The sequence below is a fragment of the Triplophysa dalaica genome, chromosome 22, assembly GCF_015846415.1.
Source record: "Triplophysa dalaica isolate WHDGS20190420 chromosome 22, ASM1584641v1, whole genome shotgun sequence".
Lineage (NCBI taxonomy): Eukaryota > Metazoa > Chordata > Actinopteri > Cypriniformes > Nemacheilidae > Triplophysa > Triplophysa dalaica.
Window position 1 is genome coordinate 16,432,844 of NC_079563.1, and position 15,026 is coordinate 16,447,869.

Sequence of the window (15,026 nt, forward strand, 5' to 3'; positions counted from 1 at the left end):
AAGACGTGTTATTGCATCACATTCATATCGACCAATGATACGCATAGAAAGTAGGTTGATAGAAATAAAGGAATATAATGTTTATTCTTTCATCCTTAACACATCCTTGTGTAATCTAAACCTGTATGACTTTGGAGAACGTTGGTAACCAAACAACACTGACCCCCATTGACTAGCATTATATAAAAAAACCAATGAGATGTTTCTCAAAAATGTTCTTTTGTGTTCCACATAAGAAATAGTTCTATGCAAGTTCTGAATTACAAGAGCGTGACAAAATATAGTTTTTTTGGGTGATATATCCTTTTTATAGTGTTGTTAACATGGTGGTTGATAACATAAATATGCCATTTTGCAAACAAAAAGCATCAAATATGTTTTGTCCTACTTGGGAAATTAGATTAAACACATACATTTTTTTTTTATATTCATGTTTTGATGTCAATTATGCTTTAACAGTTTGTGATTCTAGGCCACAAGAAAATGCGTTAAAACTGATCCTGTCGCTGAGCCCTGAGGGTTTGTTAGATTGTTTACGGAGAGATGATGGGTGTGTTGCGTGGATGCTCGGAGGCAGTTTGTTTCATTACCGAATATCATCTCACCTGAACAATGGGGAATTTCACCCTTCCGGTCTGCATTGTCGAGCGTTGACAGACCCCCTGTGGATTTGAAAAGAGAGACGTTGGAACATCAAACGCGGAGTTGAGCTCTCGGAGATCCATTCGCTGAGAATGCAGCAACTTCTTCAAATGCGCCTTGGAGGTCTTTAAAGAACTGGATAATAGAGTACCGGGAAAAATAATGGGCTGTTGATATTTGCTCGAAACTGAAAAACGGAGACTGATCCAAGTTGGAATGTCTTACAAGTTTAGAAGTGCTTTGTAGTGAGAGGTCACTGGATGCTGGTTTAGTTGCAATTAGATTTTGTTCTTTAGTTTCTCAAAGCAATAATTGTACTCCTGAATACCTGTCAAATTTTAGATTCATTCACAGCCTTGAGTAAACCTTACATTGTTCGTGTGACCTGACGTGTGAACCGTTAACACGGGGTCGGAGGGATAATTCAATTGCATCTTTTTGCTTCATCCACTTGAACACGATGTCTTCACTTCTACGCGCACAGCAGATGATCTGCATTCACTAGAAAAAGAACTTCTGTCTGAATTGTGAATATTGTCATACAAACTTGGATAAAAAGAAAGAGTAAATAGATTCCAATGAAGGTGCTACGGATGTATGTGATTAAATAGAGAAGACTGAGTGAGTGCTATTGAAAGAAACTGTAGCTGAAGGCCAAGATGAGATCTTAATGGCTTTAAAACTACGGACCTAAAAATCTGCCTGAAATGTGTATGTAAAGTATCCTATTTTAATTCACTTAATATTCCTATATTTATAATTTTATACTTAAAATAATCCAATATATTTGGCACAAAACAAATAAGAATGTTAAATGTTTGTCAGGTCCATAGGCGCCATTGAACAATAAATCCAATGTCGTTAGCACATTGAAGTTGTGGATAAAAAGCACAATCATGTTTATATTTCTGAAGTTCAACATTGGTAAAGTGTACCCAATGTGTACACAAGATGTCATTGGGGTGGTACCCTTTCAAAAAGTACATCTTAGCGCATAAAGAGTGTATAACTCTACCTCAAAGTTACATATTGGCACCATGTATCCATGTACCTTTAATGGTACCATCCCAGTGAAAGCTTGGGTATTTTTTACATCTTTTACATTTTTACATCTTTGCCGTCAACACCTGACCCATTAATACAGACCTCTATCTCTTTCCTTTTCCACCACTTTTTCTATCGTTACAAAAATAACAACGTAGCTTCGTATGCTGTGGTAGGCTGGGACCAGTTTTATTGCACCTATGCTATGTTGTCCTTGTGTTCTACTAATTGTTTCTATTGTTTACCTCATTTTAAGTCGCTTTGGACCAAAACGTCTGCTAAATGACTTCATGTAAATGTAATCAGTAGCTGTGTTTTTAAGAAATGAAATGCTAAACAACATATCCTGTGATAAAGCTTAATGTTGTAAAGTATTGTTTTAATGATTAGGGAAACAAAACAAATTGATGTGTTTACAATTTTGCTCTGTATAGTACCGGGAAAGGTTCTTTATGATGCTAAGAAAACAAGTTTTTCAAGAATCTTTCACTGGAAGGCTCTTTGGGAATCCACAAAATGTTTTTCTGTTATCACTTTTTTGACTCTGTTATTTTATATTTAGATGAAATTAGATTTTTTTATTAATTGCTTTATTACTTAATGTGGTTTATTCATTTTAGAAACACTAACTTTTTGAAAGACTATTTGACTCCTGCGGAAATATTTATGTATTAACGATTTGGGTTGCTATGGTATAAAAACATTTTTGTCTTTATCTGTACGTTCTTATAATTAGTTTTGTTATACATATGCACCCACAAACAGAAAAGCTAGTGCTCACATATGATCTTTATCATATAAAAGTCTTAGTTAAATATAATAGGGACAGTCTCACAGTGCACTTAATGTGTCATTTCTTGTATGTAAGCAAGCAAATCTCGCAGCAAAATTAAATGTGTTTGTTGCTTAGAATATAAATGTCCGGGAAAAAAGGTGCAACTATCTGTTCTCTCAGTGCAATTAATCTTGCAGTCACAAGATAAGGCAGCAGGTCTTCAGCGTAGCATCTGAATATAAATCGTATTTTCTCTGATAAATGTGATCGTTCAGCAACAGTTCATGTCATTAATTGCGTTTTACCGAGAAGAACTGTTCCACCTGTACCATCTCAGTCCACACCCTCTTTCGCACAGTGCAGGTACGAAATGTCACGCTCCAAAAATAAGATGGAATGACAACAGTTAATATTTATTTTATATCACGTCAAGATAAAAACAAAGACAACAGGCTGGTGCTATCATTCGCCGGCAGTTCCCGTGGACCTGTCAACACCCTCGCTCCTCTGTGAAGGCAGCACCAATCATCTGTTTCGACTCCACAACTAAAATATTACTGCTGGCCCACCGACGCTTTAAACATCCACTGATATTTTATTTATCTCTCGCAGACAGATTCCAAATGGCGAGAGATTTGCCCATCCTGAGAGATACATTGAGTGAGACACCTGTCAGCGGTCTCATCGCTCAGAATGAAATATCTCACAGAAATTTTGATCATAAACCGTTTCAAACTACTCTTTCGGATCAGATCTGAATTTGGCAGGTGTTTTATATGCAGTATGGCTGGGTTGTTTCTCCTGGGCTTGAGTATTTAAGCCACACCGTGAGGTAGAAAACATGCGTGGAAGAGAAAGAGGGGTGAGAAAATCACAATGAATTAGAACAGAGGGTTTATTTTACATATCACAAAAAAAACCTTGATTCACAAAAACTTGATAATTGCAAATGAGTTTTTACAATCCCCGTAATTTACATTGAATATCAAGTCCTAGATACCACAGGCACATCTGTGAGATGTCTGCTAAAGAGCTGGAAAACATCTGTTGTGTAAAAACATACGGTCAATTTTACATAGATTTTAGATCTGACAGGAGACATCTCAGAGATGTGTTGCAGATGAGCAAACAAAAAAATAATAAATGCAGACAATAAATAATACGTCTCCCAGATGTATGTATATCAGAATTGTTTTTATTCATTGTTAACTGGTCTCAAGAAAATATTTCAGATGCATTTTATGATCTCCATTTAGCATAGTTGTAACTTTCTGAAACCTTGTTGGAACTGACAACACAAGTTTATACTTTAACTATTTTATGAGGTGGCTTATTCATACGATCTTATTTAGTATGATCTGCTTTCGCGTCTGTTACTGTCAGGTTTAGGGGTGGGATTTCATTATTGATTTGTATTATAATGTTCGATTTTTGTATGATTTAATTCAATTGAATGTAGTTAAAAATAGATCTGCAACCGACCCTTTCTGACAAGCAAAAGTACAAAGGATGTTCATGTGTATAACAAGGATGTGAAGTATAAATCGTGATTCTCTGGCCACATGCGTTCTTCTGAGACCAGGTTGAACCAGAAACCAGCTGATTATCATACATAGGCACTTGGCACTGTAACCCCCCAAAACCTCTGTTTACATAAATTACATTTGTATAATTTTATAGAGGTCATCTTGTCAGCAGTTTACATTATTTAATTCATATACAAACACGGCTAACTGGAAAATGCGAACTCCTTTGTCATTTACCTTGAAAATATCCTATTTTTACCGCCTATCAGGAAGACCTAACAAAGACCCGAATAAGTTGCTCATCGATTGCGAGGATTGCAGTGCCCATAAAGGCAGTCTCCAGAGAATAAAGTTTCTCTTTCACTGAGGAAATTTGTTTGATAGGCTTCCACGCGTACACTGTGGCAATTCAAATACATATTTATGACTATCGAACAGAAAATATATAAATAAAACACACAGGAAATGAGACTGTAAAGAACATGAGCCATCAGAGGATTAAACTATAAAAAAAACTCCATAATCTGTTAAATTATTCAATATAATGTCAGTTCACATCGTTCTGAAATGGACTTATACGCAATTACAATCTGTCATCTTTGTTAGAAAGCTGTATTTGTGATGGAAAATGGCAGGTTTAGATGCTAACTCCAACTGGTGTTATTCACAATGACCGAAACTGTTAATGACGCCAGTATTTTTCATATTTCATCCGAGTCGTGAATGTTTTCGTGCATAATTTTCTCCATCCTCAATGTCAGATGGCATAGTAAGAACATTTATAATCTCCAGCCAAATAACTAAAAGTAAAATCAGAGGTGTTTAATGATTTTCAGTTACTGGAGTCTCATAACTCACATCAGCCGGTATCTGGAAGTTATTAGTCAAAAACACATATGGCATAAATATGTAAAAAAGTCCATGTTCACGTCAGGATAAAATTCATACTTCACGTGACCCATGGGGTTGGCTGATTCAAAACTAGTTTTAATAACTTCTCCTGAAATGAAAATGTTCTATTCATAGGCTGTCAGGTGATTCTCACCATGACTAATGTCTAAAAATAGAAATGAAAAGGCTGAGGTGAAAGTTCGGGCACTCATTGATGCTCTCTGTTCTGACGCTGAAAGCATAAACACTTTATTAATTTTCTCTGGATTGAAACTGGCAACAATTTCTTCCAGAGTTGTGCACTCGAGCTAGAACATCTAAGTAGACGCAAGCTATTTTTATTTTGTATGCCATAGCTCAATGTTTTATTGTCTTTTATGGACATTATGAGTTAATAATACATTTCTCTAGTTAGTTTCATTTCTCTAATTTGATTTGACAAGCATGCATGATACTCAGTTCTCGACACGCTACACCCCCTTGTAAAGCTTTTAGAAATATGCTAAATAAAGTTTGTCATGTTCTTGTCATTGACAGAATATTTATATTGGCCGTGTCTCAAAACCTAATGAGCTGACTCGCTATTTAATGCATACTTGGGCACCTGTCTTCATAGACAGCCATCCTAACAAATCTTAGTGACGGTTAGGTTTTGGATTGGGGTGGCGCTTCACTAATGCTTTTTTTGTGATGTTTTGTGTTATTCAGAAATCCATTCGTCTGTGCATTATGTTAAACTATGACATGTTCTGGGATGATAAACAAACATAGTATGTCACAATGACACGGTAATTAAACTGAGATTTAGACACAGCGAGAGGTGAACATGTGGCCACACACAATCTGTCAGAACAGATGTATGCATTAAAATTTCTAGAGAATGACACCAAGTGAAGCAGGAACAGCCTTGTGTTTTGTTTTATAAATTACTTGGTGGTGGCGGGGATCATCTGTGCACATGATGTACGCATGGTTTTATGTGTCAGAGATAAAAAAAGACGAGAAAATGAACTGTAAAGCACGCTTTGATCAGATTTGGTATGGATTTAAGAGAGTCATTTGTAAGTTTGGTTAAAATGGAAATGGCAGCAATAGGTCGCCTTACCTCATCCGCCAACGAAATCTTAATGATATATCTGAACTTTTAGAAACATATAAAGAGACCTACATGACTCCACACTGACAATATACAGCATGGGAAGTATAACTATTGAACGGACAACTGTGAGAAAATGTGAGTTTCCAGCATTGGTTTCTGCTGGTTTTATTGATGTGTCCTGACAGGCAGTAGGTAGCACAGCTACTTTACCAACCTACATTCTGTCAGTCAGATGGTTTGATAGGAAAAAGGGGAAGAGAAATCCGGAATCTTTGTGGGAAACACATGATGCCTCTGGGCAACGCATTATATTTGTATACAATCAGTAGCTAACACAGCTTGTTTGATTTTGTTTAAAGTTTTAAAATAGTTATCTTACAATGTCTAACTGTTGTGTGATAATTCTAATCGATTGGAAACCATTTCAAACAAGTCCTAGTGACAGTGGCATACACTAAAATGTAACTTTATTCTAAGGCAAGACTAAACTTAAACAAATAAGTAAGCCTACTTTTTTAATAAAGTTATGTGTTCTCTTTATAGAACCAGTTTATTCTCAGCTATTGTATGTTAGCCAGTTCTAAAGCGAATCAATGCATTGCACTTCAGCATTATAGCAACCAAAAATACCAACATATCAGAAAATATTTTAAATGCAACAGAAGTTTAAACATTTATAAGTCTCGTGTTTTCCCACATATCATGCAGTCAAATGAATACAATAACAAATAAAAAACTTTCTAACTAAAATTATCTACCCAATCCCTCGTTACTTTATCCACATAGTCAAACTAATTTAAGCTACTTAAATTTATTGGGAGAAAAAATAATTTCTAGGCGGTTTTAATTGTTGTAATGGACAATCTCCACAGGAGTAGGTTTCTACCATTTAAATTTTTAAATCGTAACGGTCATAACGGACACTTTGCACTGAGTGACATAAGGTCATTGGAGGGTGGCTCATCTACATTAGTAGGCTATTTCATGTACTCGATACCAGAGATATTCTTGTACTATTTTATTCTGAACGTGGAGCTCTAAACCACAAATAAGAAAATATCTCCCAAGAACGGTTTCAGTTTCATACCCTTTAGCTAACTGTCTGTTCAGAACTCTCAAGGCACCTTCTTTAATTGAGAACAGAAATGATTGATTTCGTTACCCCAAATTGTGAACAGTTTTGTTGTTTCAGACTCGGGGAGCTGAGCCCCGGTCGGAGGAGGCGGGAGAAGGAGGAGCGAAGTCGTTCGGCGCTCTCCTCCTCACCATCCGTTCGCGAGTGAAGTGAGAGAGAGAGAGAGAGAGAGTATGGAGCTCATTGTGAGCGAGCAGGACTGATGCGCTCCGAGCGACAGAGTGAGAACGGGGACCGGGAGACGAAGCGCTTCTGATACACAGAAGACAACAGAACGGGAGCTTAAAACGTTACACACGCAGAGAAGCTCGAGCGTTTGAAAGAAATCAGCGTTCGTAACTTTCAAGGACCGCGTCATTGCACGTTCAGTAACCCCAAACATCTCACCGACTCCGAAGATGCGACCCGGGGTGCTGCTGCTGATCTCCGGGCTGCTCGGGTTTGGTAAGTGAACGGAGTTTTTCCCATTAACCGTTGTTTGCGCGTGCACCTGTCAGTTACTTTGGCTCCGGGAAAGTGCGCAGAGCGCCTGTCTACACGACTTAACGGGATATCTTACTGTAACTTGTTTTATGAATGATTTGTGATGCCTGCACTTGGATTTGGATGTGAATGTAATTGTTCGGTTCCTTGCGCGTGCGTCGGGTTTGTGATGTACAGGTTTGCGCACATCGGCGATACTGACAAGAACATCATACTGGAGTCAATACCGATCAAGACACTCAGACACATAAAGATACATCCGAGAAGACTGAACTATTATTGTTTTAATCTCTCTCTCTCTCTCTCTCTCTCTCTCTCTCTCTCTCTATCTAACTATCTCGGTGTCTCTCTCTCTCACTCACACAGTTTATCATTGCTTTTATTGGTGTTGTGATTAAAATACAACTTTTTGTATGTTATGCTATATATCATGTGTTAAATGTTTAGGCTATGTTGTGTACCCAATGCCTGTGAGATAATGCACTTATTTAAGATCACACGTTTTATATCCAGCTGCATCTGAGATCTGACTAAAAGTCTGATGCAAGGTGTGTTTGTGGTGCTTTTGGGGTCATCTGTTAGGTTAGTATGTGCTGTCAACCTTTCCCGTCATTCATGATTTCAGCTTTTCAGGTGTGCAGAGAAAGCCCGACCCTCACTTAGTCGCTTTCATTTAAATCCTCGCCTTCTTCACCATTCCAGATGCTCTTATCTGAGATTCTTTGATACGTGATTTTGTGAGCTTGAAATAACCCAAAGACAAACCCCCGAACACTCACATTTAAGGTCCGGCACGGGCCAAACTCCTCATTTAAATCTGAAACCGGCAATAAAGCCCGCGGTATGGCTCCCACATGCACACTTGAGCGAATGAACATCAAATCTCGAGAGGCTTTCTGTTTTATTACTGCTTTTTATGAGTCTGCGTGCCGAGATGTTAAGCCTCGCAGGGCTCTGCCTCGTTTTTCCTTTTTTGTTACCTCTCTTGAAAGCGAGTGCTTTGCCATCACTCTAAAAATCATTTTTTATGGCCTGAGAGGAAACACACTGACAGGATTTCTGCAGCGGGGTTGCGTTTACGCCGTATGCACATGGCGTTGCGCTTCGGTGGCTCCGAACTTCCAATTTACACGCTCGTGATGTACCGCGGTCTTGTTTTCACGCACGCTTAAAGTTCACGTCGCCTTACAGACTCTCAACTCGGAAAACTGAGAAACGTTGGTAGGCAGTTCGTGAAATGACACATCTCATTTATTCTCACCTCGCTCCAGCCAGCCACACCAGAGACTTACCTAAATAACAGATATTTACACTCCCCGTCGGAGGAAATGTCGCTGTGACAAGCGTGCGTTTGTGAGACAAGATGCTATCAGGTGTCTGTGACGGAGTTATCCTTGTCTGTACCGGCCCCCGGGGACGTTTTGTTAACCGTGGCCAACTCTTGTGTTACAAATGAACAGGGGGTTTATTTAGCATCTCCTGACAGTCGGAGCGCTGCGGCCAGGGAAACAGAGAGAGAGGAAAAGTCGATGCGATCTGACACCCTTCATCTGATCCCTTTATCTGCGCCGCGGCCCCGGCGGTGAGGAGGAGCGGCAGATCTTTTCCCCGCAGCGACGGGGACAACCTCATTCAAGATTGGCCCAGACTCTTCTTATAGAACAAGGAGCAGCCAAGGACCCCGTGAAAGGGACCCTCGGGCGGCCCGGTTCAAAACGACTCGAGAGCGGTCGCCGTACCAGGTTCTAAAACAAGAGCTTCTTTTAAAACGCCACTTTGAATGAATCACTGAGGTGCGCACCACCATCCTGTACTTCATGCATTTCAATAATCTCCGAGCTGTTAAAGGAGGTAATATTGAATTTCTCAGACTCCCTCCTCCAACTCCACAACTTCCTGATTGATGCAGAGGCATCATGTTTCCTCTTTAAGTGTCATAAACACCATCAGCACCGTCAGCAGCGTTTTGCAGCCGTGGGGGCAGCGGAGAGCTGCGCAGTTTTGTGCAGCCCACACTTGCCATACAAGACGCTTTCAACGCCAACAATTCTATGGCAATCAAAGCTCGTCTTTCAAAGCATTTAACTGTGGGGGCATCCGGCTGTTGTGTGACAAAGCAACCTTTGCAAAGGTTGCCTTTTGTGTTTTGAAGGCTTGGATGTTTTCATGCACATTTTGAGGGCAAAAAGAAAAGCTGCGGTGTTGTGATAATGCTGGAAACATTTTGGCAATCGCTTTCGTGTTTAGTCAAGATGTTGAGTTTCCACACTAAAAACACTAATAAGTTGACTGAATACATTTAAGTGAGTCATGGTGTCTCCCAGAATATCTATATTTGTGAGCCAGTCTGTAAAAACCTAAAGTCTCAGAATCTAATTGTAAGATGATGAGCATCAAAGTTTGATTTCAACCATTCATTTTATGATTTCAATCGTTGACATGGTCTAACTCAGTAAATATTATAGATATCAAGGTTATATGTTCAAATAATGCTCTTAACATTATGAAGGATGATTTTAGGTAGAAAACAATAAATCATAAAAACTGACTTTATCTGCGATTTGACATGTCCTTTTAAAGTTAATTTGATGCTCATGTTGATCAAAATAAAACTGCAACACAAAGTATTGACTATAAATCATGAATGGATCATTAAACCAACTTGATTCTCCACAAAAATACTCATGAAGACGGATCTTTGACACGGTTCTTCATTATTGAGGAGAAAAAAACAAATGTGTTGAACAGCAAGCAATCGCTAATCATATCAACAGTGACTGTGCAGAAAACGGTTAAAAAATATCAATAAAACTAAGCTGATTTAAAAAGTTCTTTTTCATTTCTATTTTATTAACAAATGGACAATTAGTTCTAATTGTTTTACTCATATTCAGATGCAATGTTTGATTGGTATTCCATATGGGTATTGCATTTTGAACTGATCATTTTAAGTTCATTGCACTTTAACATTAAAGGGACAGTTCACCCCCCCCAAAAACAATCTGTCATAATTTACTCACCCTGGAGTTGTTCCAAACCTATATAAATATCTTAATTCTGCTGGGCCCAAAGGAAGATATTTGGAAGAATGCTTGTAAACAAACAGATGTCTTGGGAGTCAATGGGGATGAGATCTGTTTGGTTACTGACATTCTTCCAAATATCTTCCTTTGTATTTAGCAGAACAAAGGCATTTATACATGTTTGGAACCACTCAAGGTTGAGTGAATTTTTGGTTTAATATCTCGGGGCAGTTGTGGCCTAGTGCTGCGGTTGTGTGTGTGTTCACGACCTGTAGTGTGTGTGTTCACTACTCACTGGATGGATTAAATGCAGAGATCACACTTCGGTTATGGATCACCATAACTGACAAATCGATCACTTTCACTTTAGTGCCTTTAATGTTTTGTGTTTATTTTAATACCTCATGCTGAAGATGTGAAAACCTTCACCGATGCTCATGAAGCATAATCATATGGGCCCTCACAGACCGCTCTTCCTGGCATCGCAGATACAAGGCTTTGTATCTCATTCTGTCTGGAGAGGCTTAATTTTCACCTCTTTCTTCTATTTCACACATCTTTGAACTCCCCACCGCCTCAAAGCCACGTTAAAGCTCTCGGAGAGAGCCGGGTTCTACTGGGCCTGAAATGTGGTATTTAAGTGTAATCTGCTCTGTGAAGCAACCAGGTAAACACCAATTTTCTTCTAGCCGGTCCCATCCTTCTTGCTGTCCAACTAAGCGCGTCCATTCGAGTCGGGCCGGGTCAGCTCGGGAATGAGGTGGAGTGCGCTGCCGACTTCGGGCGGACTGGGTCAGCATCCATATGCTCTCCTCTGTATTTGTTGTTTATGTAATTTGATTTGAGGCAGACAGAGACAGATTAGCCCATATATATGAAGAGAAAATCACAGCTTTGGGAGACAACCCAGCCCTGCGTTATTTCTGACCAGGACACACAAAGACAAACGTGACTGTCAGCGAAGGCTTTTTATTCACTGTCAACACAAAAAAGATTTCTTCTGTTTCACGAAGGATATAAAGGAAGAAGCGCTCTACTTGTCTCCGGGTTCATTAGATCGCATTAAAGCTTCAAGGCCGTCAGAATCTTGCACGTCATTTAACACTTTTCACCAAAGTTTCTTTCTCCTCACCCACACTGAACCATTGACAGACCTAATGGGATCTAAGCAGGTAATAACAAAGTCATTTCTTGACATGTTTGTATATGCGCAGTCGGGCGTGCAAGCGTGCGCGCGTCCCTGCTGCGTGTGTGGGTGGCAGTTTGTTTGTGTGTACACAAGCTTATTTTTCCTCTTATCTGCGTAATAAATCATTTGATCATTTATTTCTCTCCCTCATTTGCTGAAGGGGGGAGCTTGAAAAAACATCAGCATCATTTTATTCTTGCACTATATTGCAGCTATGAATCAATGTGACGCCGCCACGTGTTTGCTCTGCATTGCAAACAGTTGTTAGGTTGTACTTCCTGACAGCCTCTGAGAAATAGACTTAAGCGGGACGGGCACATTTTACATAGGATGGAGTGGAGAAGATACTTAGAAACAAATGTATAATGCAATGCAAGTCGCTTTGGATAAAAGTTTCTGCCATAAATGTATATGTAGGTTTTATATATGACAAAGACTTTGATGTCTGTGGGGAGTTTTTGTGACGGACAGGTCGTATTTATGCAAATCTTTCGACTACATGGCAACCATTGAAGGTGGGCTTACAGTCCTCTTACTTCATATATAGCCGTGTGAAAATTCAAGAGACCATTCCAAATTTTCATTCAATCAGCATTTCTGTGGTCACTCCAGTGCAGTGTCTGTTGAGTTTTAACAAAATCAAACTTCAGGAGGAACATAAAGTCCAACAACAATGTGAGAGACTGACAACATGACAAGACGCATGAAAACTGTAAGAAAAATCCAGGTTAACTAACTAATATTTACTAAATACATGTACAGATATTACTGTTGTATCGGTTAAAAGTAAATATGAACTCGTTTCCTTAGCAGTATTTGATGTCTGAAAAAGAACAGAGCAACTTTTTTAGTTATTTTGACTAGTTTCTACAGTTTTCATTTTCTGAAAATAAATGCAAATAGAAAGAATATTTTTAATTGAAATTTGGTAGAAATACTGTTAGTAGTTCACAGGAGGAAACAAAAAAGATAATTATTTAGCCAAACACATACTGTACCTATAAATAAGAAATTCAAAAATAAATTTGCAAATGGTCTCTTAATTTTTCCACTACTGTAAATCTGGGTGTTTGTCCTAACAATGCATCATTGTTGAGTTTACATATAAAACACTTTGCGGTCACGTCTGATAAGAGACTGCAAAGTGACCAATTTAACAACAAAAGATGCTTTGTCGCAGAGGACGGCTTCTATCAGGAGCGCCGTGTGATCCGAACCCCGTAAGGCACGGTTAATACTTCTTCATTATTTTATGCTAGTAAACCGAACGCTTTGATGGCATCTTTTGATGGGAACTGCAAGCAGTCGCCACGGGAGCCTATAATAATTGTTCTCAGCATGCGTCTCTTGTGTTGTCTCTGTTCGTTCGGGGCAGATCTGAAAGAGCATATTGCTTAAAGCCTTTCCGATAAAGAACCTCTAATAATGTTCTTTTTGAAAGACGCCCAACAACCAAGTTTACTCTCCAAAGAGCGGGAGGCTGGCGGAGACGTGGATTCTTGGGCTGTGTAGTGGTCAGGTGGTCTCACTAAAACAAGAAATAATTTCCCAAATGTCTGAAGCAGGGGGAAATTACTGAGGGACTTGCTGAAGCCTTGTGGTGGTTCTTGAAATTATTTAGTCATGTTTTGATGTAGGTCTTATAAAAAGTGAATGGACAATATGTTAGCGTTGTATGTTCAGGATGTCAGGGTGTTTTAGGGTACTCATTCCCTACAGCAATTTTTAGTATAGCAAATAACGAAAGCATGCACTTACTATTTATTTATATAAATAACACTCCTCTTTGATCTAGTTTAGGCATTACTCTTGAGTTACTCTTGGGATAAGGTAGTGCAATACCACATGTTGTATCTCTTGATTGACCAATTGATGGTGATGTTCCTTTTTGCTCGAGATAAAAGCATCTCCTAAATGCGCATGTAATGTAAATCTAAAGACGCATCAAGCAAAGCTCCTGAGACTCTAACTAGGCCAGATTCATTTTATGTTCGTGGAATCCATTCGAAATCCCTGAAAAAGTTTTTAAAGTGTAGGATTTGCATTTTTCCGATTCAGCCGTCAAAGTGTTTGTCTTTGGCTCGTCCCTAAACCCCGAAACTACCCAGAACAACCGAGCAACTTCTGTTCAACACCCATCTCAGCCGCGCCTTTTTCAGAACAGTAAACGGGGCCATCTGTACATTAAGGAGAGCTCTTTTTCAACGGCTGCACCAATTGCTGTGGTGCGATGATTTAATAAAAGAGAACGTGATTGAATCAACACCATCCACAGCTCTGAAGCATCCGCAGAAAATCACACATGAAGCACTGACACATCCGTCTGGCACGTCCGCTTGGCTACGGACCAAAGCTAAATGGTGCAGCTTGAGTGAATTGACTCTCTTGCGTGGGGCGAGCCAAAAAAACACCAAACCAGCTTCTTTTAATATCAGATACGTCCCGCGAACGAATGAAGCGATGCGGGACACCGGAGCCCGAGCAAGATTCTGTTAAGATCCTGTCAGCCCTCTGCGGTTTGAGCCGGGAACGGGCTGATGCGCAGAAAATGTGTGAGCTAAGTGCAGTTTATTTTCACCTTATCAATACTGATAATGGCACCGCAGAGGGCAAGGTAATGAAGAATGACTGGGCAGTAATCTTATAAAAGCCATCAAGTAAGATCGGATAGCATATGGACACAGACGGGGAGAGAGCAACGTTTCTGAAAGTAGCCAGCAGGCCGTGCCCGATCTTCTAAAGTGGGTTTTGAAAGTGATGCTTTTTTCACATCGTTCAAGGTTCAGCGTCGCAGGTGAGACTAAACTAAAGGTGCCTGACAGCTGTATCCTGAAGGAAAGCACTTTTTTAGATCAAAACAAGGTTGAAAAGTAGACGTCAGACGCGCCTCATCTTTTTCAGGCCGAGTTTGATTCTCTGCTGGACAAAAGGCTTCTGTTGCGTGTAGATAACGCATATTTTCCCTGCCAGAACATTAACGATAACTCAACTTTACAAGTATTGATGGGGATTCTGCCGAAACAACAAAGAAAACCCGGCGTAATTTTGAGACATCAATATTTATTGACCATCCCTGAGTCCAGCTGACCTCTGCTAAATGGAATGAAAATTATTTCTTCAAAGGTTCATATACAGCAGAACGCTTGTATTATTTTTTTATGCTTCCGTCTGAAATGTTTCCCTGAGGGCTCCTAGAAACCTTTTTCTTAGGATATTTCA

At 39.4% G+C, this 15,026-nt stretch overlaps 1 protein-coding gene across 2 annotated transcripts in view; it reads left to right on the forward strand.

Moving 5' to 3' along the window:
• The first annotated feature begins 7,317 nt into the window (after positions 1 to 7,317).
• kirrel3a (kirre like nephrin family adhesion molecule 3a) overlaps positions 7,318 to 15,026 on the forward strand; it is a 104,922-nt gene continuing 97,213 nt past the window's right edge. For both annotated transcript variants that reach the window (XM_056737544.1, XM_056737545.1), the window contains exon 1: positions 7,318 to 7,556. In XM_056737544.1, coding sequence (XP_056593522.1) covers positions 7,511 to 7,556 — 46 coding nt within the window. In that variant the 5' untranslated portion in view covers positions 7,318 to 7,510. The remainder of the gene's footprint in view (positions 7,557 to 15,026) is intronic.